The sequence below is a fragment of the Lepidochelys olivacea genome, assembly GCF_965140295.1.
Source record: "Lepidochelys olivacea isolate rLepOli2 genome assembly, chromosome: 27".
NCBI lineage: Eukaryota > Metazoa > Chordata > Testudines > Cheloniidae > Lepidochelys > Lepidochelys olivacea.
Genome location: NC_140437.1, coordinates 14,558,795 through 14,583,054, shown reverse-complemented (window position 1 = coordinate 14,583,054; position 24,260 = coordinate 14,558,795). Strand labels below are relative to the sequence as shown.

General features: G+C 53.7%; 1 protein-coding gene across 3 annotated transcripts in view; it reads right to left on the bottom strand.

Annotated features, from left to right (window-relative positions):
* The window catches only part of ARHGAP23 (Rho GTPase activating protein 23), a gene marked incomplete at its 5' end in the record, with an annotated part of 125,606 nt that overhangs the window by 87,205 nt on the left and 14,141 nt on the right, over positions 1-24,260 (bottom strand). For 2 of the 3 annotated variants that reach the window (XM_084615791.1, XM_084615793.1), the window contains one exon: positions 14,694-14,816. The exons of the other annotated variant lie outside the window; for it this stretch is intronic. In XM_084615791.1, the coding sequence (XP_084471917.1) occupies positions 14,694-14,747 (54 nt within the window). Of the gene's footprint in view, positions 1-14,693; positions 14,817-24,260 lie in introns of those variants that run through there. 3 annotated transcript variants of the gene reach the window in all.

Below are 24,260 nucleotides of genomic sequence, written 5' to 3'. Positions count from 1 at the left end.
CAGCAGAGGGAAAGGCAGAACCGTCTTTCTAACCAGCATTCAACTCCCAGAGCAAGGCCTTTCAGGGTCTGTCTACACTGCACACTGAGCCCAGGCTCTGACTCATGTTTGAGCCCCAGCCCCATCCACACACAAATGAGGTTGACTCAAGTCAGCAAGCACTCAGGGTCCCGGGTCCCAGGGCCCTGCTAGCGGGGTGGGTCAGAGCCAGAGTCCTGCTGTGACAGGTGTATGCCCTGTCATTTTGCAGTGTGGACGGAGGTCTAGCCACAGACCTGGGTTAGAAGGCCTGCACAGTACAGTATGGATGTGGTAGCACGGCTGTGAGACCCGGGCCCAGCAAGTGTAAGCCCAGGTTTACACTGCAGCGGAAAAACCAAGTCCACAAGCCCGGGTCGCACAGACGGGGGTTTATAATGCAGAGGAGACATACCCCAGAAACTCCTCTCTCTCCGGGCACAGGCCCTTCCAGAAACATTGGGCCCCATTCCGCTCTCACTTTCCATTTGCACCAGTGCGAGATCAGAAATGGGCCCAGAACGCCTCCCCAAAACTCAGGGCTGGCCAAACTCTCCTCAAACAGAGCCACGGGAACTTCCCCTCGCTTCTTTGCGCCACCCCAGTGCAGCCACATCCACCTGGACTAAGGCCCAGCGCCTCAAAGGTATTTAGCCTCCTCATTCCCAGTGAAACCCATGGAAACAGGCACCTAAATACCTTCGAGGATTTGGGCCTCAGCACCTGTCAGCCCATAAGAGCTAAGCAGAGTTAACAATGGGAGGGGAACCCCACAAGGAAACACACTAAAATTGGTGTGGGCTGCTCAGGAGGTGGGGACCAGGCCAGATCGTTAATACGGGTAACCAGCAATGGAGTGGCTACTTATTAGCCCCAAATGCTCTGCTAATTAGTGCGCCACCAATGTCACCTGCAGATTTGCTTGTTTTGCAGGTCAGCTTCCTCATCAGGGGACAGACTCAGCTCACCGGACATGAACACACAACTAACAACTGCAGTCAAATATTGACTCAATCCCTTACAATGCAAACACACCGGCATCCCCATCCCATCGAGAGATAGGAGAGCTGAGCAGGAAGCCTTGTGGTGAAGGCACCGGGCTGGCAACCAAGAAATCCAGAGTTCTCACCCTGGTGAAGGAAGTGGGATTCAACAAATTCAATGCAATTTGGGTGCTGCTGAAAGATGCTGGGTTGACAGCTCTGAAGATGAAAGCGCTTGATCAACAGTGCAGGCAGCCTCTCCAGTGTTATTTGAATTACACTATTCAGACCAGCATTACATCCCAGCTGGGCACTGCACACTGTAAGAGACAGTCCCTGCCCTGAAGAGCTTACAATCCAAATAGACAAAGGAAAGATGATTATGCTCCTTGTACTGCTAGGGAACCGAGGTACAAAGAGATTAAGTGACTTGCTCAAGGTCCGGCAGGAAGTGAGTGGCAAAGCTGGGAATTGAAGGCAGGTCACTTGAGCTCCAATCCAGTGTCTCAACATCAAGCCCAGGCTGCCTCTCAATGCCCTGCCCAGCAGACCTCAGCCCTGGCCTTGGGGAGTTACTATTCTAGGTAAGAGGGGAGTTGAGTCTCCACTGGCCATTAAAATCTTTCGCCTCTCATTGAGGACTGGGATTAGGACAGGATTAGGGACAGGAGATGTGGGTGCCTATCTACTGCAACCTGGGCTGAGTCCATTTTTTTCCAGGGGATTTTTCCCTTGTACAGAGAGAAACCCAAGCCTAGACTGCAACATGTTAGATCAGGACAACCCGAAGCTGAAACTGACCAGGCCAGATCTGGGGCAAGCAGTGTGTGAAACTGACCCAGTCCCCATTAAGTCAAAGGCAAAAGGCAAACAAATGAAGTGAGCTGTAGCTCACGAAAGCTTATGCTCAAATAAATTGGTTAGTCTCTAAGGTGCCACAAGTACTCCTTTTCTTTTTGCGAACAGCCAAAAGCAGCAGCAAACTTGATTTCTGACATTCTTTCAGCTCCGGTTGGGGAAGAAAGTTGCTTTGTTCTTTTCAAAGACAAAAAACTTTTATCTTGACAGCGTCTCATTTAATGCTCCTCTGTCTGCCGGCGCTGGATTCCCACTTGGCTCCATTCCCCGCTCATCTGCATCATGACCAAACTAATCTCTCTCCTGGCAGCCTCAACACTTCGAATGTCAACTTCGGCTCAGCTGTCCTTTCGTTCCTTTCATGTTTAAAAGCAACAGCTCACCAGAGTCTCGCTCTGACTGTTTGTCCAGAGAGCAGGGCTCGCTGGCAGGGCGTCAAGAGAAATTGAGAATCTGGGCCGAGAGTGTCGTCCCATTTCCTGACCTTTCCTGCAAATGCCATTGCTCCATCACAGAGCAGTCTCAGTGACTGTGAAACCATCTCCAATCCAGGGACAGCAGGCTGCATCTCGCCAGCCCTGGGGCCCGAAATCCCTGCTCACAGAACCAACTCAGGTTCTGCCATGCACGGAGAGAATATGGCCCTGTCTAAACTGGGGGAGGGGGGTTGTATCATTGTGACTACAGCAATACAGCTCCACTGCCCTGGTCTACCCTTAAAATTTAGATTGACGAGATACATTGCTCAGGGGGTGTGAAAAATTTAAACCCCTGAACACCATCATTAAGTTGACCTAACCCCTGATGGGACAATTCTTCCAAAACTCCTTCCACTGACGTAGGAAGCTTCTACAGTACAGCGCCATGAAAGCCGCAGTCCCACTCCAGCATCCATAGGGTAGGCCTGCCCTAAGACAGGCAAGGGCAGGACTTCCCCTGTAAGTTACCAGGACATGCGTACAGGCCCCATTTTGCATGGGCGCAGTGAGCCTGTTCTGTGGCTTTGCACTTACGTCACCATATCGATGTGACATGTTGCTAGACAGGCCCAGAGCCACGCAGCCCGGACGGGTGCAGTCCTTGCCCCCAGCTATTGCATCACGCTCCCCAGTCCAGAGCCTATTGGGGTGCACAAAAGCTGAACTCTCTTGATTGCCAGAGGCCTCTATGGCTTCCTTTTTTTTTTTTTTATAATGAAAAACACACTAAGTTCCAAAATATACGTTCAGATCAATAACTCACGACCTCCACACACCTTCCCTGAAACGGGGAAGAACTATCCAGCATGACAGGCGAGGAAACAGGCTCACACAGGAGCAAGGTGCTCCTAGCCCCAGGGCACTGCCCTTAACCCCTGCCCTCGCTGAGAAACAGTCCTGGCTTCACACTGGACAAATCTCTCAGCTTGCCCGTGTGCATCCAAGGAGCCGACTCCAAGGAGGAAGGGAAAGTACCCACATGTGACGCCCGAGTGTTGCGTCCCACCGCCGTTCTCCTCCCCGTGACCCTGGGGGCTGGTAGGTTCCCCCATCGCCCCACCTCGGAAGCTGAGGTTTCGGACCTGGCCGCCCTGCCTCTGTAACAGAAGAGCAAGGAAGCAGAGTGTTTTCCCTCTGCGCCCCCAGAGCAAGGAAAAGCAGCGATGGCTATTTTAAACGGCCGTCTTCCTGCTAATTAATGAGGGCTGGGGCCGACGTGGGGCTGCTGGCTCATTGTTCAGTGCTAATAATGGACTCGCACATGCCACTCACGCATTCCGCAGTGCTGAGCTCTCTGACCCATGAATACAATGTGTTAATTTACAGCGCTGCCTGCCTGCCGTTCCCTATCAGGCTCTGCAGATGGGAAGGGCGGGGGGGGGCCGAGAACGGGGCCCTGCTGAGTAGAAGCTGCAGCAACGCCGAAACACACTGCTGGGCCGTGTAGATTCTTTCTCCCGTGTCTCTCCACCCGCAGCTGGAGCCAACGCTCCCGTGCAAAGCAATGCCAACCTCGCAACACGCCTTGGCCACGTGGCCTGTACGAAACCAGCCAGTTCCCGAGGAGGGCGATTAGGGATATTCCAGTAGCATCTAGAGGCCTCCACTGAGATCACAGCCCAGTTGTGCTAGGCACTGTACAGACACATCTGCGCTAGATGTGACAGCGTGATTGTAGCAGACAGGCACAGCCGTGCTCACTTTAATCCAGCTGGCACAGCTCACAACAGCAGCAGAGATGACCACGTGGGCTTCAGCCTGGGTCTAGCATCTGGGGAGGTCTGCCTGGAGCATACCCCCTGAGTGAATGAGAGGCCCTGCCCCTAAGAATTTACAATCTAAACAGAGCAGACAAAAGGATTATGATCCCCGTGGTAGAGGTGAGAGCCAGAGGCAGGGAGAGATTAAGTGACTTGCCCAAGGTCACCCTGGGAGGGGTTGGGGTTCTGTGGCAGAGCTCGGATTTGAACCTGTATCTCCGAAGTCCCAGGCCAGCCTTCCATGCTGAGCTGAGAGGCAGATGGCAATAGCTGGCACTTACTTCAGCTAGCTCTGTATTTGTTATTTAAACACGCAAAGGGCCGTCACATGCTCTGAGTAAACTGCCGGAGAAGGGACCAAAAGAATCTCTCACTCCTTCCTGTCTCTCAGGGAGAACCATCTTAGGTGTCCCTTCTAGCAACATGTTTCAGGCACAGATGCGACTGCACCTTGGCTGGGTCCCTTTAACTGGCCGCTCCATTACAGGCGTGGGTGCAGGGGCCCTGAATGTTCTCCCCAGGCCTGGCCCAACACCCACTGGAGTCAGTGACAGTCCTTCCTCTGCTCCCAAGGGGCTTCGGGATCAGGCTCACAGAGCAGCGGCTCTGCTCAGCAGGGAACACAGGTGGCTGCAGACCGAAAAAGCATCTTTCTTCCCCAGCCCTTGCAGGGTTGCAAGGAGGCCAGAGAACCAATAATTGCAACCTAGTCTACGCAGCACGTCTTAAACCTACGGCCCCAACAACAGCATTGCCTAAAAGGCTCCTGCTGCATGCCCCCCTGGGCTGTGACCTTGTCAGACCTTCAGGCTAAGCGGAGTCAGGCTCGCAAGAAGAGTCTCCGAGGAATCACTGGGGTGTTACAGCAGGTGGTGCTCTTCCCTCCAAGTTAGCAGTGACCTGATGCCAGGCAGGACTGTAGTCCTGATCACTTACGATGAGAGAGGTCTCTCAGGGCCTCTGGCCAAAGCTCCCCTCCCTGGCTTGTGTGCTATCTGCAGAACACCACCCCAGAAGTAGCCGCATTTCAGCAGAGGTAGCTGCTGAAGTGCATTGGGGTCAGCAGTACAAAAGGCGCTGGAAGAGCATGTTACTACATGTAAAAGTAGATCGTTTGTTTCAAAAATTATCCTTAAAGGAGCCTGATTCTCAGGGGTCTCGAGTCAGGCACTCAGAATCACCGACCACTTTTGACAAGGTAGGTCTGTGTTCCCCTGATGGCCACATGGCCTTCTCTCTCTCTCTCTCATATTCAGAGCAGGTCCTCCCACTTCCTCCCTGTCCTTTCTCCATTCAAATCTGAGAGATCGGGAAGCCCTGAGCTACATGGGATCCAAGAGGGAGTTTCTCTCTCAGCAGGAGAGGAAGCTGGACGGAGCCTTCGAGAAATGGAGGAAGAAGGCCTGCTGGCTTGGCTGTGCTCTTCCTCAGACTCCTCCTCCTCTGCTGAGCTGTCCTAAAAACAGCATTATCACCAGCAGGCCCTAGACAAGTACCAGGATTCCGTTTCCTGTTTTTCCCGTGGAAACCCTCAAATAGAAGCTGGCCTCATTTTTGGTGGGGGTTGTTTTTTGGTGGGAGGTTATTGTTGTTGGGTTTTTTTGGCTGAAGCAGGGCTAACAATGAGCCATTTCCTCTGACAGCTTGGAAAGGCACCTCAGGCTGGGCTCGGCTCCTCCCCAGCACTGCTGGAGGGAAATCCGACCCAGCAAGGCCAGGGGAAGGTTGATCTCCGTTCCCTGCCCCTCTCAAGGACACAAGGGGGGCACCACACTCTCCAGCCTGATGCTGGAGAACCTAGCACCAGTCCCTATTCACTCGAAGAGTCCCTTGGACTCCACCCGGGGCTACTCAGATGAGTAAAGGTTCCGGGATCAGGTTCAAGGCTTGGCTGGGCAGCGACAGCTGGCGCCCAGGATTCTAGGCCATGCGATAACAGGGCTGGAGTTTCACAATGAAACTCTATGTAGCTGAATGAAGGTTACAGCTGCAGTCCCGCGCCTATCCCACAGTTTGCCGGGAGATTAATGGCTCTTTCACACCATTGGGCTGTTGCTCTCCATCGCCCCACTCAAACTTGGCCTCTGGAGCAGGATGTCCCTGGAGGATTGTGGGATCGCAAACTGCCGCACTCTTGTAGCTTATGCTGATGCAATGGGAAATTCCAGGCCCCATCCTGGTCTCCTCTGGCAGCTCGGAAAGCTCCTCTCTCCTTTGAGCTACGGCCCGGGGCCAGAGGGAGGGCAGCTCTGTGGCACTAGGCAGAGCCACTCCTGGGCAGATGGTGCCCACCACATGTTTTCCATAGATTACTAGCAGCTCACATTTTTCTTCAGCCCCCACACATTTAGAATCAAAAGCTTGAGAACCTTGTTAAACTCTCTCTCTCCCTCCCTCCCTCCCTCTTTTCCGTATGACTCTGGAGTTTAAAAATGATCTTGGCGCTCCGAGCGGCTAGATTCCCTAGCTGGTGTAAAGCAGCATTGGGCCGGGGAAGTCAATGGAGCCATGCCTGCGTACCCCAGGTAGGGATCTTGCCCTGACACCGTGGCTGCGGGGAATCCTTACCCGCCCAGCATCACTGCAAGACAATGCACTCAGCTACGTAGCCACAATAGGGCAATTGTCACAACAAGGCTGCTGGTCCCTTTCCCACCCCCCAGAGACCTCCCCACGCACAATCCCATGAAGAGCACCACTGTGACGCCTTCCCCCCATTCGCTGCCGCCACCCCCACAAGCTGCTCACGCGGCCACATGCTTCTTGTGACTCTCAGACCCAAGAAACGCCCCAGGTCAAAGCACAGCACCACATGTGCCGTTAGACCTAGTCGACCCAACGTCCTCCTGGGTGTGTTTTCAAGCTACCGAGCCAAAGGTCACCCAACCATGGCAGGTGCTGCTGTGTGAATTCACCGCAAGTAGCATTGATTTGATTCTCATTTTTAAATATCTTAATTAAGGGGATGGGGCTAGTCTACCCTGGGCAGGTATACTGGGTTCCCTTGGAGAACCAGGCTGTTAGTATCTGCTGCATACACCTGTGTGCAGATCCCTTGGAGAGGACAGTTTTAAACCTGCCCAAGGCAGACTAAGGAAGAGCGCTACTACACTGAACCCATTCTCTGGAGCCAGAATGTCCTTACAGCAGACAGGACAGACGTGAAACTCCCCAGAGGTCATCAAGCCCATCCCCTTGGAGCCAGAGCAGGCCTCTGCTCACCAGCACCGCCGCCGGAGCTTCGTCATGTCCAATTTCAAATGACTCAAGTCACGGGGTTTCCATCACTTCCCCTGGGAGATTACTTCACAGCCTCGCTGTCAGGAAGCTTTTCCTACCTCCCAGCTCAAATTTTCCTTTTGCTCAGTATCAGCCCCCTGCTGCTTGGATGGATCGCAGTGAACAAACACCTCTAATGCCATTAGCACAGCCCCATTCAGCGTGGGGAGATCAGTCCCTGGACGCGATATGCAGTGTCAAGGCCCAGAACAGTGGGACACATATAACCCACCGGGGCACGTGTGTCACAAGTCTCCGATACACAGGGGACAGATTGTAGCTGGGGCTGTGACCAGTCTTGGCTGTTGAGCTCAAGCTGTAACAACTTCTGCTTCCAGCTCGGAAGGTCCCTGCAGTTCAGTTCTTGGTGTGTTGGCGAAGATGGCAGACATCATCCACACACCAATATGAGCACTGCTGGCTTTTCTAACTAGGACCCACTCCCTACCGTACTGATGAGCCTCTGTACTGGGCCCTGGCACACGTCTCCCATTGAGGGTATGTCTACACTGCAATTAGACATCTGCGGCTGGCCCATGCCAGCTGACTCGGGGTCACGGGGCTCGGGCTAAGGGGTCCTAGAGACCAGGGTCCAGCCCGAGCCCAAATGTCTACACTGCAATTCAACGCCAAGCCAGCTAGCATGGGCCAGCCACGCGGGTGTCTAACTGCAGAGCAGACATACCCCGAGAGTGCTGCTCCAACCTGCAACAGAGCTTGGCTGGTTCCAACCGCAAGCTCCATTGCACTCAAGAGCACGCAAATCCAATGAGAAGCACCAGCCGACACAGAAAAAGCCTTAGGCAGTGTCTTCCGCCAGTGACCAGCCCCCAGTGCAACCACTAGTGTAGACAGGAAAAGCCAAGCCATGATCTGCACCCAGGTAAGCTGCACCTTTGCCTGTCTACATTTTGCATTGTCACAACTATGTTAGTGCCCAGCCGCTGATGGCTGTTACTAGGGCACATCTCCTGAGTGCGCACAAGGCCTTCGCATATTTAAATGGGGCAGGTGCCCAAAAAAGCTTGGGAAACACTGGACCAAACTTCACGTTGCACAGAAAATCCCTGTCAAAGACATGCTGCCCAGGCAGTGAGAAAGCGAGACAGAGAATTCTCCTTTCAAAGGCAACTGGACTCAAAGGGCTCACCCACAGACGTAGATCAATTACACTGTTCCTCACAGGCTGCGACCTTCCCCAGCAGACCCCCATTCAGAGACTTTACTTCCTTTGATATTCCCCTGCCTTCTTCCTCCAAACAGTTCACTAGAGTGAAACATCACTAACCCCCCTCCGGTCTAGGCTCCAAGGAACATAGCCATACGCCATTGCTGCCTATCGTCAAGATCCTCAAAGGTGGGTTTCTTCCTGTGCTGCCGCAGAGCAAATCTGGAGAAGTTTTTATAAAAATGCCGCAAGTAACCAGTCTTATAATGGCCTGAATCCCTTCTGATGTCTGTCGCAAAAGAAAGAGAGCCATTTGGGAAGTAATCAAGGTTTCTGAAAGAACACTGTCAGGTTAAAAAGATGGCCAGTATTTCCACACTGGTGAACTTAGCCTAAGACACCTAAACACATCCTTGGACATGTAAGCAAGTGGCCTGATTTCAGAGGTCATTCAGCTCTCACCGGTCACAATGACTTCAGGCCCCTATTTAGGTGGTGTAAAGATAGAGTGAGGTGCCCAATTTTAAGCACACAGGTTTGAAAACCTTGGCTCATATATATTTCTCTTTAAATTGGATCTCTGCCTCTGTTACAAGTGACCTCTTGATTTAGTAATAGGACATCATCACTGAAAATCAAATCAATTTTTTCAAAGTGAGTTTAAAAATCAATTTCACATAGGACACTTGCTCCCGTGTCCCCTTGTTGGCATTTGTGCTTTTACGATCACATCTTCCTACGTTTCTTTTTCAAATTTCTCTCCCATCACTGTGTGAAAGCCCCATATGGATGGGACAACAGCTAGCTGGCTACCGAGGGGGCAAAAGTGAAACTGACTCTAAGCCAGTGGTTCTCAAACTTTTGTTCTGGTGACCCCTTTCACATAGCAAGCCTCTGAGTGCGACCCCCCCTTATAAATTAAAAACATTTTTTAATATATTTAACACCATTATAAATGCTGGAGGCAAAGCGGGGTTTGGGGTGGAGGCTGACAGCGGGGTTTGGGGTGGAGGCTGACAGCAACCCCCCATGTAATAACCTCGTGACCCCATGAGGGGTTCCAACCCCCAGGTTGAGAACCCCTGCTCTAAGCAGGGTTCGGGGAGTAAGAAATATTTTCTTATCTAATCTCTTTCAGATACAGTCTCAGACTCCAATCCTGTAAGCTGCTCCATTCAGGCAGCCCCACGAACCCCCACAGAGCCCCACAGATTGTAAGGAGGCTCCACACAGGCACAGGAATGGAGCAGTGTACACATCAGTCCCTTAAGTATTATTCGTAACAATAGCAGGCAAAACATTTTAAGCAGCATGATCACTGACGGTGAAAGGATGTTTCAAGCCAAATTCCTCTCTCCCCCTACATGCTGTTTGTTTACAATTTTTTTTTTTTTTTTGTATTTCACTCAGCCTGAAAAAGGAGGGGAAAATATCACTGGTCAGTTTCACGGTTGTTTCTAGTAAATTTCACTTTCCCATTCTCAGGCACTAGCCCAGTGCATTGGCACACACACACCCCCTACAGCACTTACTGCTGGAGGCAGCATATGCTTAGGGATGATGGGGAGGTGCCCATGCCCTAGACTGGCAGGCCACACCCAGTAAAGCGTGTCGAACAGGCTTGGCTACCAGACTAGGAATCACTGGGATGGAATCCTGTGCAGCTGGCATGTGAGTGCATTGGGAGAGTGAAGGGACAGAGAAGAGACACTCTCTGCCCTCTCTTTGCTCTTTCCACTCCTCCCGCTCCAGTACCCTCATGCAAGACAAAGCGTAGGATTGTGCCCTTACCCCAGAAGGATGAATTGGTGTCAACAGAGGAAGGTTTAGCAGAGGCCAACAGAACCTCATGTGACTAGTTCTTGTTGTTCCTAGTTCAAGGCTAATGAACCATAGTAAATATTCACGCAGAGCAACCCTGCTACACAGAGGTTAACCACATTCAGCCGGGTACTGTGCTGGGGCACAACTGAGGTTGAGAATCTATTCTAAGCAGAGAAATTTCACCTGTCCTTACACATCTATAAAATTAAACACACACACAGACCACACATCTATTGTCTTTTGCCAAGGCCTGTTCTTAGTGTCCTGGTAAATAATCATTTGTTTTTCATGCATTCGACACTGCAGCCCAGAAGGTGGCCTATTTTCATTTTCAGCTGGCTCCAGATGGTGAGGGAGAGAGTGTGGCCTAGAGGATAGCACACTGGATTGGGACTCAGGAGACATGGGGTATAGTCCCAGCTCTGCCACTGGCCTGTTGGGTGACCTTGGGCAAGTCACATCACTTCTCCATGCCTCAGTTTCCCTATCTGAAAAATGGGAACGGTGATACGAACCTCCCTTTATGAAGTGGTTTGAGGCCTACTGATGAAAAGCCAAGCATTATTATTCTTGCCTCGGTTTTGGGGACACTAAAAATCACCCAAAATCTTTTATAAAAGAAAGCTTATGGCATGTATGCGGGCCGCTGGGGAGAAGCTCGGCCCAGGTTCCAACTTAGAAACAGAGCACAGAAGACAGTCTTCAAAATCACAGCACTGCCCCAAACTCCCAAACCATCTGCCAGTTGCAATCCGTAGCGGATGGATTCAAACACCAAGCAACGCACAAACGCCAGAATTCAAACTCACAACAGGATCCAAGTGCCAGGACCCAACGCACAATTAGCTCTCTAGGTTAAACATTAAAATAGTAAATGGCAGAGTTTTCTCAGCAAGGCACAAGTGCCAGGCAGGACTGAGCCTGCAGAAAGCATCTTGGCTACGGATTTTAAGTCACATCAGTCAGCACCCATGAGCTCCTAGTGCGGGGTTTCAAACCCACAGTCCCAGATTGCGACAGCAGGGTCACACAAAAGCCCTGCCAATATTTCAAGTTCATAGTAAAAACACCTGGTAAGAAACTCCACATCTGCAGAGCAGCCACTGAAAATGGGGGGAAAGAGGAGGCGGGTACACAAGAACCAATGAGCTGCCTCCCGCTGCTTTAGTTTTTGTGGGCACTTTTAGGGCACTGCTGTGAAGAAGTTTGCAATGGCAGCAATGAGAAATACCACCACAGCACTTTCCGACTGAGGATTTCCAAGCAGTTTTGAAAAGGCAGGCCAGTATCAGTATCCCCTTTTTACAGGTGGAGAAACTGAGGCAGCAAGAGGTTAAGTGACTGAAGCCAGCTTGTCAGTAGCAGAGCCAGGAACAGACCCAAGGCCTCCTAATGCCCAGTTCCCTGTGCTCTGACCACTAGACAACACTGCCTCCCTTGGTGGGAGAGGGCCCTTTTAAACCACAGACAAACAGCACCAAAAAAGGAAGAGTGGAATAAAGGCAAAGGCTGGGATTTTGGCTCCTAAATCCCTTAGGCTCTTTGGAAAATCTCCACCATAATATACACTGATAAAGAGGAAACTTCCAAGCGATTAAACACAAGCCATGGTTAATACGGCACTTTTCATTTCCAAAACATTGCGCACACGTTACTGAATCCTGAGAGGCCGGTTATATTAGACCCATTCTGTGGACAGAGGAGGCGAGTTTAACAACTCACAGCAAAGGAGCACAGACCGAATTCAGCCCTGGGGTGAGGAGGTGCAGCCTCCACTGAAACCTACAGGAGCTGTGCCAGCTTCATGCCAAGAGCCATTCTGGCTTCCTGTCTCAAAGCCACTCCAGGCACCAAACTCCATCCGCAAACACAAGAATCTGGACAAATGCAGCAAGAGGCCCAGACGTTTTTCTGCAAACAACCCTTCCAAATATCCCGGTCTACAGCAGAAGCAGGATTTCCCCAAACTCTCTCTCTCTCCCACCCCACACACTCCCTTTCCCGTCTCTCTACCCACACCCACAGCTTCCTCGAACATAATACCCAGCAGAAACAATTTGAGCAATGTGCATCTTCGAGAAAACACCTTCGCTGTGTCATGGCAGGAGCACGGGGCGAAGGCATCACTCATAATGGGGCCCGATCCTGCACTCTGTTTCCGCTGTAGTCAAGGTAATTAACACGCAGCAGATGGCCGGATCTGGTCCCAAGTGGCCAAAGGGCAGGTGAGGTGGTCAAAAGGGGTGAGGTACCCCATGGTTTACCACAGGAATAACGTTGCCACTTTCTATGTTGTATTTTTTCCCCAAAAAAATGGCTAGAGCCTCAGCTGGTATAAACTGGCGCAGTTCCACTGAGCGCTATCTGATCACGGCTGAGTTTCGACAACTTTGAGTCACAGCGGGCAGCACAGACTTTCAAGTCAACATAGCTGCCCAGGTTGACATCAGCTGGGGATCTAGTCCCGTAGCTCAAAGTGTGTTTGTGTGTGTGTGTCAATCGGGGGGGGGGGGTCTGCTTAAAGCAGTGTCAGCTCACAGACCTCCAAAATTAAAAGCAAAACCAAAAACCGATCCAGCCAAAGGGGACTGTCTCAAGACCGGTTCTCCAGAATTTCTTGTCTGATTCAATGCTTTTCCGTAGAGACTGTCAAAAATTGCCAGTGATGACTATATTTCAAGTCATCACAGCGGGGTATTGGGAAAAGTTTTCAATTAGCAATAATCATGCCTGGGATTAACCTCATTGGCTATGATACTGCTTGGCACACAGACCTCTCTCAGGCTGATAAGGAGCACAGGGCAGCCTGGAGTCCACAGAGGAGACAAAGGTAATGGAAGTTTCAGAGGAAACAAGACGCATGGGCATTAATGGTGCTTGTGCTGAGGGGAAAACGCTCGGGTCAAGAACATTTGATAGAAATACCCCAGGGGCCTGCAAGGATGGATGGACCAAGAGAGTGGTCAAGCTCCTACCTAGACCGGGTTAAGCCAACTCACAAACACCAGGCTGCCAGACCCCATGGGCAACCTCTCCATTCATCTCTCTGCTAGCAGCCACCCACCACACTGGCAGCGCTGTCTTTGCTGGCAGCCTACCAGCGCAGCCTCTGCGGGGCCAGCCTTCCTGCCGCCTCCCTGTGGAAGTACCCGCAGACACAGGACTGGCCTCCCCCAAGAACCTGGCTTCTGAGACGCCAGCCGCCCTGCCCTCAGACTCTGCGCTACCAACCTCCCCGCCAGCGCCAGGGCCCCCCCCACCTCCTGCCCCATGGTACCAACCTCCCCACAGAACCAGCTGCAAAAGTATCCACTTCTAAGGCACCAGCCTCCCCGGGCAGTCACTTGCCTCAATACCAGCCCCTCCATCACCGGCACCCCATCTGATGGGCCACATCAGCTCTCCAAGCCGGCACCAGCCTCCCCAGTGCCAGCTGCCCATCCCATGCCAGCCCCAGGCCCCACAGCCCCCACAACCTAAGCCCTCCAATGCCCCCTTAGGTCCAGTCCCTAATTCTCCCCAACCCCCCATAATGTCCCCCTGCTTCAGCCTCCCAACTGCCCCCCAAGGTCCCCCGGTCCCAGGCTCCCCCCCGTCCCAGCCTCCGAACATCCCCCCAGTTACCCCCAGCCCCAAAACGTCCCCCAGCCCCCCAATGTCTGCCCAGTACCAGGCACCCCCAGTGCCCGCCCCCCAAAATCTCTCCAGGCCCCCAACGTCGCCCCCCGCAGCCCCGATCCCCAGCCCCCTGCGTCCCCAGCCCCCCCGCACAACCCTGCTCCCCAGCCTCCCAAGATCCCCCTGTTCCAGCCTCCTAACGCCCCCCAGTTACCCCCAACCCCAGGCTGCCAACGTCCCCCCAGTCCCTGGTCCCCCCAGCCCCCCAATGTCCCCCCAGTGCCAGGCCCCCAACATCTCCCCAGGCCCCCAATGTCCCCACAGTCCCAGGCCCCCTCACCGCCCCCCACTCCCCAGCCCCCCAACGTCCACCCAGTCCCCGGCCCCACGTCCCCAACGTTCCCCCAGCCCCCCACATCCCTGTGCCCCAGCCCCCCAACGTCCCCCCCCACGGCCCAGCCCCCCAACGTCCCCCCAGCCCGCCACGCCCCAGCCCCCCAACGTCCCCCCGGTCCCCGGCCCCACGCCCCCAACGTTCCCCCAGCCCCCCACATCCCTGTGCCCCAGTCCCCGGCCCCCTCCCCACGGCCCAGCCCCCCAAAGTCCCCCCAGCCCGCCACGCCCCAGCCCCCCAACGTCTCCCCAGTCCCCCACATCCCTGCGCCCCAGCCCCCCAACGTCCCCCCCAGCCGCCGGCCGCGCTCACCTCGGGGCTGCGGGGCGGCGGGATCCCGACCAGGCAGAAGGCGACTCCATTCATCGGGGAGCCGGCGGCGCTGGGCACCGAGCGGGGCGGCCGGGCGCGCGGGGACCGGCTGGGCTGGGCGGGCTCCGGCTCCGCCTCCTCCGGCCTCCGGCGCGCCACAGACTCCGCGGGCGGGGCGGGGCCAGCGGCCGCCGGAGCCCAGCGGGCCGCGGCTGGCACGGCCAGGGACGGACAGACGGGGGGGGGCCGGGACAGGGACAGACCCCGGGACAGACCCTGGGACAGGGACAGACCCCGGGACAGACACTGGGACAGACACGGGGGGGCCCCGGGACAGGGACAGACCGCGGGACAGACCCCGGGACAGGGACAGACCCCGGGACAAACACTGACAGGGACAGACCGCGGGACAGACCCCGGGACAGGGACAGACCCCGGGACAAACACTGACAGGGACAGACCGCGGGACAGACCCTGGGACAGGGACAGACCCCGGGACAGACCCTGGGACAGGGACAGACCCCGGGACAGACCCTGGGACGGGCCCTGACAGACACAGACCCCGGGACAGGGACAGACCCCGACCCCGGGACAGGGACAGACCCCGGGACAGACACTGGGACAGACACGGGGGGGCCCCGGGACAGGGACAGACCGCGGGACAGACACTGACAGGGACAGACACTGGGACAGGGGGACAGACCCCGGGACAGACATGGGGGGGCCCCGGGACAGGGACAGACCCCGGGACAGACACTGAAAGGGACAGGCCCTGACAGACACAGATCCCAGGACAGGGACAGACCCCGGGACAGACACTGAAAGGGACAGACACTGGGACAGACACGGGGGGGCCCCGGGACAGGGACAGACCCCGGGACAGACACTGGGACAGACACGGGGGGGCCCCGGGACAGGGACAGACCGCGGGACAGACACTGACAGGGACAGACCCCAGGACAGACACTGGGACAGGCCCTGACAGACACTGGGACAGGGGGACAGACCCCGGGACAGACACTGACAGGGACAGACCCCGGGACAGGGGGACAGACCCCGGGACAGACACTGACAGGGACAGACCCCGGGACAGGGGGACAGACCCCGGGACAGACATGGGGGGGCCCCGGGACAGGGACAGACCCCGGGACAGGGACAGACAGACACAGACCCCGGGACAGGGGGACACGAACAGACACCGGGACAGACACTGACAGACACAGACACCGGGACAGACACCAGGACAGGCACTGATGGACACAGGGACAGACCCCAGGGGAGACTGACAGGAACAGACACCGGGACAGACACTGACGGACACGGGGACAGGGACAGAGGGACAGACCCCAGGACAGGCATTGATGGACACAGGGACAGACCCCAGGGGAGACTGACAGGAACAGACACCGGGACAGGCACTGACGAACACGGGGACAGGGACAGAGGGACAGGGACAGACCCCAGGACAGGCACTGACAGACACGGGGACAGACCCCAGGACAGGCACTGATGGACACAGGGACAGACTCCAGGACAGAGGGATAGAGACAGGACAAACAGACAAGAATACCCCAGGACACACAGACACCAGGTTAGAGTTAGGGACTGGCATGGACAGACAGACGAACAGAGTGACAGGCATGAATGGACAGAGAGAGGGACAGGAACTGGCATGGCCAGACACAGGGTCAGAGTCACACCAGGACAGACGGACAGGGATTGCCATGGACAGAGAGACACCAGGAGGGGCCTTGGGCGAGGCAGAGCAGGACATGGACACAGGGATTGGCAGGCAGACAGACAGGGGGACGGGTAGAGAAGGGACTGGCACAGGGCAGGGACAGTACAGGCACAGACATAGAAAACAGGAGGTGGCATGGTGAGAACCACACACAGAGAACCACAGAGCTGGGATAGACAGAGGGACTGGCAGAGACAGACACTCTTAGGGGATCCCAGCTTCATCTCCCCAAAGAGAACCTTACACAAGCAGCAAAGAAAGGGAGGACAGTGGAGGGCACCATTAACCCTTTCTGCACTTCCCTGCCACCTGCAGCTTTGCCCATGGTATACAAAACAACCCTGCAGGTGCTGAAAGGAAAGCCAGGAACAAGGTGCGCGTGAAGACACTGGGCATCACAAAAGCTTCTGCTCTCAGCCCAGATGCCCAGTAGCCTCTGCTCTGCCACTTCCCTCACCCTGCCCTGTAAATGCCTATTTGCATCTCAGCATCAAAATAATCATTAATCAGTTTTTAAGCATTGCACAGAAACAGAAGAACATAAGAATGGCCCTACTGGGTCAGACCAAAGGTCCATCTAGCCCAGTGTCCTGTCTTCCGACAATGGCCAATACCAGGTGCCCCAGAGGGAATGAACAGAACCGGGAATCATCAAGCGGTCCATCCCCTGTCACCCATTCCCAGCTTCTGGCAAACGGAGGCTAGGGACAAACTAAATTCTCTCACACATACACGATTGCCAAGTAGAGTGAAAACCTCTCCCTTAGGGTGGTGCACCACAGGAAGGATGGTCCAGTGGTTACACCACTTGCCTAGGATTTGGGAACCTTGGATTTAATTCCCTTCTTCCGCTCTACTCCGCGCTGATTAGGCCTCAACTGGAGTATTGTGTCCAGTTCTGGGCGCCACATTTCAGGAAGGATGTGGACAAACTGGAGAGAGTCCAGAGAAGAGCAACAAAAATGATTAAAGGTCTAGAAAACCTGACTCGAGGGAAGATTGAAAAAACTGGGTTTGTTTAGTCTGCAAAAGAGAAGACTGAGAGGGGACATGGTAACAGTTTTCAAGTATGTAAAAGGTTGTTACAAGGAGGAGGGAGAAAAATTGTTCTTAACCACTGAAGATAGGACAAGAAGCAATGGGCTTAAATTACAGCAAGGGAGGTTTAGGTTGGACATTAGGAAAAACTTCCTACCTGTCAGGGTGGTGAAGCACTGGAATAAATTTCCTAGGGAGGCTGTGGAATCTCCATTAGTGGAAATTTTTAAAAGCAGGTTAGACACACACCTGTCAGGGATGGTCTAGACAGTACTTAGTTCTGCCACGAGTGCAGGGGACTGAACTAGATGACCTCTCGAGGTCCCTTCCAGTCCTATGATTTGATGCATTAAATAGGGATCATACATCCCACAGGTATCATGAGGGGTTATGGAGGCCATAAAGTGACACCGAGCAGTTAAAGCAAACTCATGTAGGCAGCATTCTAAAAATCTAGCCCTCATTGTGGGTTCTTAACAGCAGCAGATGTTATTACAGTTTTATTTCATTTATCAGGCCTCCTCGCCAAATCCCAGCGCCGCCAGCCAGTGCTTGAAACAACCCACCTCCCTCCTCACCAACACTGACCCCAACACGGAAACGGAAATCAACACCGGAACAAAAAGGGCAAAATGCCCTGGAAAGTGGTGCTCATACCTAACAGACTAGACAGCTCGGTATTTTCATCCAGGATTTCTAATTGCCCTAGGCTACATTGCCCTAGGTACATTGGTTGGGTATTATTTTACTCCCAGTTTGCACTGGTGTAAATGTCTGTGCAAGGTGCGGGGCAATGGGAAATGGGTGCTATGTGCATACGTGCTGGAACTAGGGGGGCTGCCGCACCCCCTGGCTTGAAGTGGTTTCCATTGTACAGGACTTACAGTTTGGTTCAATGGCTCTCAGCACCCCCACTGTACAAACTGTTCCAGCACCCTTGAGTATATGCCAGCCCTGTCCTCCACAAGACAGTTGCTCCATTTAGCAGGGTTTGAATCAAGCTATTCATTCCCCCAATTTCTCCTTCACCTGACATCAGTGTGTCGCAGAATCCCCTGGGGCCCACACCAGTATAACTCCAGTCACTGTAATGCTGCGATTCTGGTTCACACTGGAGAATCCGGAACAGAACCCAGGAGTCCTGACTGCCATGTCCCAGCTATAAATTGGAGCATCAGGGCCACAGCTCCTATTACGCAGGTTGAGCCCACCAAGATGTCATCTTCCTTCCTGCCAGAGCCAGACTCAGCTGAGCTAGTTCCCCTTCGTTTCCAAGCCATCATCACTCAGGCTACATAATTCAGCAGAGAGGAAATGGAAAGGCATGTGACAGGAAGAGCAAAACAAGGCGGGGGAAAGCGGGAGGAATTGCGTCCATGCCTTTCTGGATGGAGAGATCCAGACCGAGGCATGGGGGATGGGACAGCAAAAGCCACAAGACCAGAGCATTCTGGTGCTAAAGGCGACATTTGCCTACAGATCAGAGCAGACTAAGAGTGGGGACTCCTGGGTTCTGTTCCTAGTTCTTGAGGGAGTTCAGTCTGGGTCTTATAGCTGGGGACCAGCAGTCAGGACTCCTGGGTTCCGCTCTTCGATCTTGCAGCCTGAAGTTTTGGTCGAGCTGGGACCCGGCAGGGGAGGACTGCTTGGTTCTTTTCCTCGCACTAGACAAAAGCATGGTTCGGTGCTTATAGCTGAGAACCAGGAGCTGCGGGCTCCATTCCTGGTTGTGTTCCCCATTGTCTGACTTGGGGAGAATCCTTTCCCCACTCTGTATGCCCTGGTTCCCTCCATGGATAAAATAGGGATGATCCTGACTCACCGGAGCTGGTGGTTGCAAACCACTTTGAAAGGTGCACGACAAGGTCAAACTCTCAGTGTTACTAGCAGGCTCTCCAAGGGGGAGCTTCCAGTTAAGACAGAAGAGACCAGCCCGTGGGGTAGGGGAACCAAAGGCCTTTCAGAACAGACTCAAATACTCCATTGCCAGAGCAAGACACCAGACAACAGCCACAGCACGAGTTCTGCAAGGCTGCGTCTACACGGTCTGGGTAGACAGACTCCCGGGAGGGCCACACGGCTATTTTTAGCGCTCTAGCACAAATGGGACTTGGCAGGACTGAGGTCATCTGTCTTAGCACCGCAGCCCACCCCGTATTAACCCGAGCTATTTGCAGACAGCCCCCCTCCATTATTGCATCACCCTCCTCCCCACCCCAGGGGGATCAAGGCTCTAACCACAGAAGAAGTGGGGGGGCAGAGTTGCCATGGAAACTCAGCATTCAAACACGTAAATAAGCAAAGCATCTCCGGGAAGGAGGGAGGATGCCGAGAGCTGCAGATTTCTCTCCTTTTGTGGTTTTTTATGCAGCACAGAATATTCAGAACTGTCTCGCTCTGAGTCTGTAGCTTCGATTTAATAGTGCAGAGCCAGATCCTCAGCTGGGGACAATCAGCGGCTCTTGGATTAAGTCAGTGGACCCATCTGCTAAGGATCCGACCCATCTAGCTGAAAAAGAGCTTCACAGCTTGTCTCTTTCACCAACAGAAGTTGGTCCAATAAAAGATATGACCTCCCCCGCCTTGCCTGTCTAATATCCTGGGACCGACACAGCTACGACAACATTGCAAACCATGACATCTAGTGACACTTTATGTAGCAGCAGGGATCTCAAAGCACTTTACAAACGTCAGTTGGTTAAGGGTACTGACCTATGACACGCTACAGACCAGGAGGGCTTCTCACCCTATTTAACAGATGGGGAAACTGAGGCGCGGAGCAGGCGAGTGACTTGCTCCAGGTGATACGGCAATTGAGTGGCAATTAGGAACAGAAGGCAGGAGGCCTGGTTCACTCCTCTAACCACCAGACCATGCTGTCCTCCAGTACATTTATAGCTAAAGCAGAGCAGGAAAGCTGAGTTCTATTCCCAGCCCTGCAACCACTTCATTGCGCGACCTTAGACAAGTCACTTCAACTCCACAGGCCAGATCCTCAGCTGGTGTAGCTCCATGCATTTCAATGGAATTTCACTGACTTACATACACCAGCTGAGGAGCCAGCCCTTTGTGCCTCAGTTTCCCATCTGTAAAATGAAGACCACAGTCCTACCTCGCAGGGGAGGAGGGGTTCTAAAACTTAATGAATTAATGCTTACAAAGCACTTTGAGATCAGTGGATGAAAACACAATACAATAGTGCTAAGTATTAAGTATTAATAAGGAGCAGATGAATAGAGGCAGAGCAAATGGGTTCACAGCTCTTTTGACAATGCAAAGAGCAGCTTTCCCGCAGCTGCTTGTTTTCTCCCTTAACTAAACTTTTCACTGGACCCTCTTGTAAATGGTCAGAGATTTTAATCTTTGCCTCTCTCCCACACACATATACACACACACGCAGCATAAACACAGACGTCTAATATAAATTTTCCATGACACAATTAAGAAAGTTCATATCAACAACTATTTCCTCTGGGGCATTTACAAAAATAATAAAACAACAGAAACCGACTGAAATGGAAAGTTCAATTAGAAAACACTGAGTGCGCGTTTACAATTTTCTCTCTCTAGCCCCTTGTGTCCTGAATGAACTCACAGTTGTATGGGCAAATAGGAGGATCAAAACAAGCATCTACTGGGGCGGAGATCACCTTCCAAACGCTGTGTGAAGAACAGACATTTGGATAGGCAGTGTGGTCTAGTAGACAGGGCACTGGACTGGAAGTGTGGAGACCTGGTTCTATTTCACTGGCCTCCTGTGTGAACTTGGGTAAGCCCTTTCTCCCTGTGCTTCTGTTTCCCGTAGTGCCCTCTGTCTGTCTTGTCTACTTCGAGTGTAAGCCTCCAGAGTACAAACCGCCAGTTACTATGTGTTTGTTCGATGCCTACCACTATACGCTACTGTAATCAAAATAATAATCAGAGTGATTTGCGAGTTATTGGTACCCAGTGATGATGAAATGCAGCCTCCCCTGGGGCGGAGGACGGCAGCCAACAGCATTTCACTGCACAGCCCAAGAGAGGGGGCAAAGGGACATCAGGGCAAACCACAGCCCCTCGAGAACACGCCGTGGGATCTTTAACCTCTGTGGGGAACAAACAGGACATTGGTTTTGAAGATCCCATCTGCAAGATCCCACACACGAGCTAAACAGCATGGAGTCCCATGGTATCTGGCTCAGAAGGGAAAAGGGGTGAGTCAGCACCACCAGGATGGGAACCTGGGAAAGACCCTCCTGGGCTGAAAAATTCCAAGGAGGTGGAAAACTCGGGGGGTCCGGGCTCGCTGACACTGACAGCAGTGGTTGGAAGAGCGTCAGTGTTTTAACCACTAAGGGCCAGATGTTCCCATGGTCAGCACCCACAATCGCCCGGATTTTGGAAAGAACTCAGCTCCCATTTAGGCACCACAGTATGTGGGTGGATTTTCCAAAGAGCCGGGCAGGTTGGGTGCCAACATCTGTTCAGAACCTGGCTGTCAGCGTCACACCAGGAGCGCCGAGCATTGGAAAATCTGCCCCTTATTTGGGTGCCTAAAGGCTGAGCTCAGGCCCAGAGGAGCCTCCAAGGTATGTAGACACCTAACTCCCATTGAATAACCTAAACACCTTTGAAGATCTGGGCCCGAGCTCTTCGGATTTGGATGTGCTGGGTTCAGCCAGCGCTCGGCAACAGGGACAGCGGGAGAGATCCTGAAAGTCGGCAGCCGGAGCGGGTTGCAGAGGGTCCCTGGGGATCAGGAAAGGGGGACAGCTGCTGTGCTGTCTGCGTGACAGCTGCCTTCCCCTCTGCATGGCCTCGAGGGACGCCGAGGGGTTTTTATTGACCGTCCCCTACTAACAACCTCGTTAATGAACCCTGCCACGACGTCCCACCCCGCAGCAACCGGCCTTGGCATCAGGAATCTCTCCACTCCCAGCAGCTGCCAGCTGCGGGGAATAAACAGTCGGATACAAGTGACAAGTCACTTCCTCCCCACCAGGGCGTAGCCAGACGGAAAGTGCCCCCTCCCCAGACACACACCGCAGGGAGAACAATGGAAGGAGTGGGGCTGGGGGATAGACCCCCCAGAACTTGGAGCTGCCAGACACACCAATGAGCCTAGGGGTGTCCTACTATTGGGGGGAGGGGAGCCTATCAAGCTCCGTTCCCATCTATCTCCCCTCCCCGTTTTATGTCTGTTCCACCTCTCCCCCATCCCCCTTGTCTGCCTCCCACCTCCTTGTCATCTGTCTCTCTCCCCGCTTCCTTGTGGCCCGTCTCCCCCTCTTTGAGGTCCCTCGGGATCCCCACCCCTCCTGCCCCATTTTCACATGAGCTCCTGCTCTCCCTCCCCTGGGGGCTCAGAACCAGTCGCAGCAGAGAGAGACATCTTACGACTCACTTTCACGCACCCCCGGCCAGTATCGCTGGTGGCACGGGGGGGAAGGGCTGGCTTGGAAAGAAGAGGGGGATACAGGCACCCCCACTCGAGACAGCTGTCATAGCTCAGATACTACGGTGATGGGCACCAGTGTGAGAACCCCGACAGGCAGACAGACATCAGGGTACATACAATGATAGCTAGACAGACAGACACCCACCATTCCCTGGTAGAACTCCCCCTCCCTAATGTTTAGCCTCTCCCTTTGATCCCTGTTTCTCTGTCCCCTCTCACCCCCCAACCTCACCCAGGCTATAACAAGCTCAGGCATTGTATTTTCAATCTGAACACCCCAATCTCTGCCCCCAAGGTTGTTTCAGCACCCGCCCGTGCTCCATAAACCGCCCCCATTCCACAACCTGGGATGGAAGCTCTGGGAGCCTCCCCAACCCTGCACGTCCGCACAAGCTGCCAGCCGTTCCTGATGCTCTGGGAACTGCAGACCTGGGAGGGATCGATGCCTCCGATTGGATTTCCCCCCCCTCCCACAGCAACAATTGCTGAACGCTGCAGGCGGGAGGGGGAGGAGACCTAGCAAAGCGGGTCTGCTGGTGGCAGTAGGGGGATGAGCGGCCACATTTCAGCAGGCAGCCCAAGCCAGTGTTCTCCTGGGGGTGGGAGTGGGTCACTGGTATTGGGGTGCATGGGGTGGGGTGCACCATAGTAAGGGGTTGTGGTAATGGGAGTGATGTTATTAATAGCATCGCTAAAAGCCGAAGACCCAGTGTTCACCCTCAGCAACATCGGAACCTCCCCACAAGAGTGGATGGTTCAGACACAGGACTCCTGGCTTCCAGCCCCAGCTTCACGCTGACTCTCACTGATCAGAGGGGAAGTCACTTCATGTCTAAGTGCCTCTTTCCCCCAGCGGTAAAATGGGAATAACATGCCCTAGATTCAGAGTAGCAGCCGTGTTAGTCTGTATCCGCAAAAAGAAAAGGAGGACTTGTGGCACCTTAGAGACTAACCAATTTATTAGAGCATAAGATTTCGTGAGCTACAGCTCACTTCATCAGATGCATGCTGTGGAAAATACAGTGGGGAGATTGTATGTATGGGCCACCACTGCCCTCTCCTGGATAGAAAGAGAGAAGTTCAACCGTGTGTCATTGGCCGTGTATTGCTAACACCCTGTGGAGGTTCTTCCCCCAGGCAGTAGACATCTGTACACACCAGTGACATTAACATCCACGATTCCATAGCCCCATTCACCCTGAAGGTTTCCCAAAGCTCATTACGCACCATGAATGCACACAGGAGCCCCTCACCCATTACTGAAATGCAGCCACCTCTGGGATGGAACACAGCAGCTGGTAAACAGCCCAAAGTAACAACAAATGCTGCACACTGCTGAGACTGCCAGGAG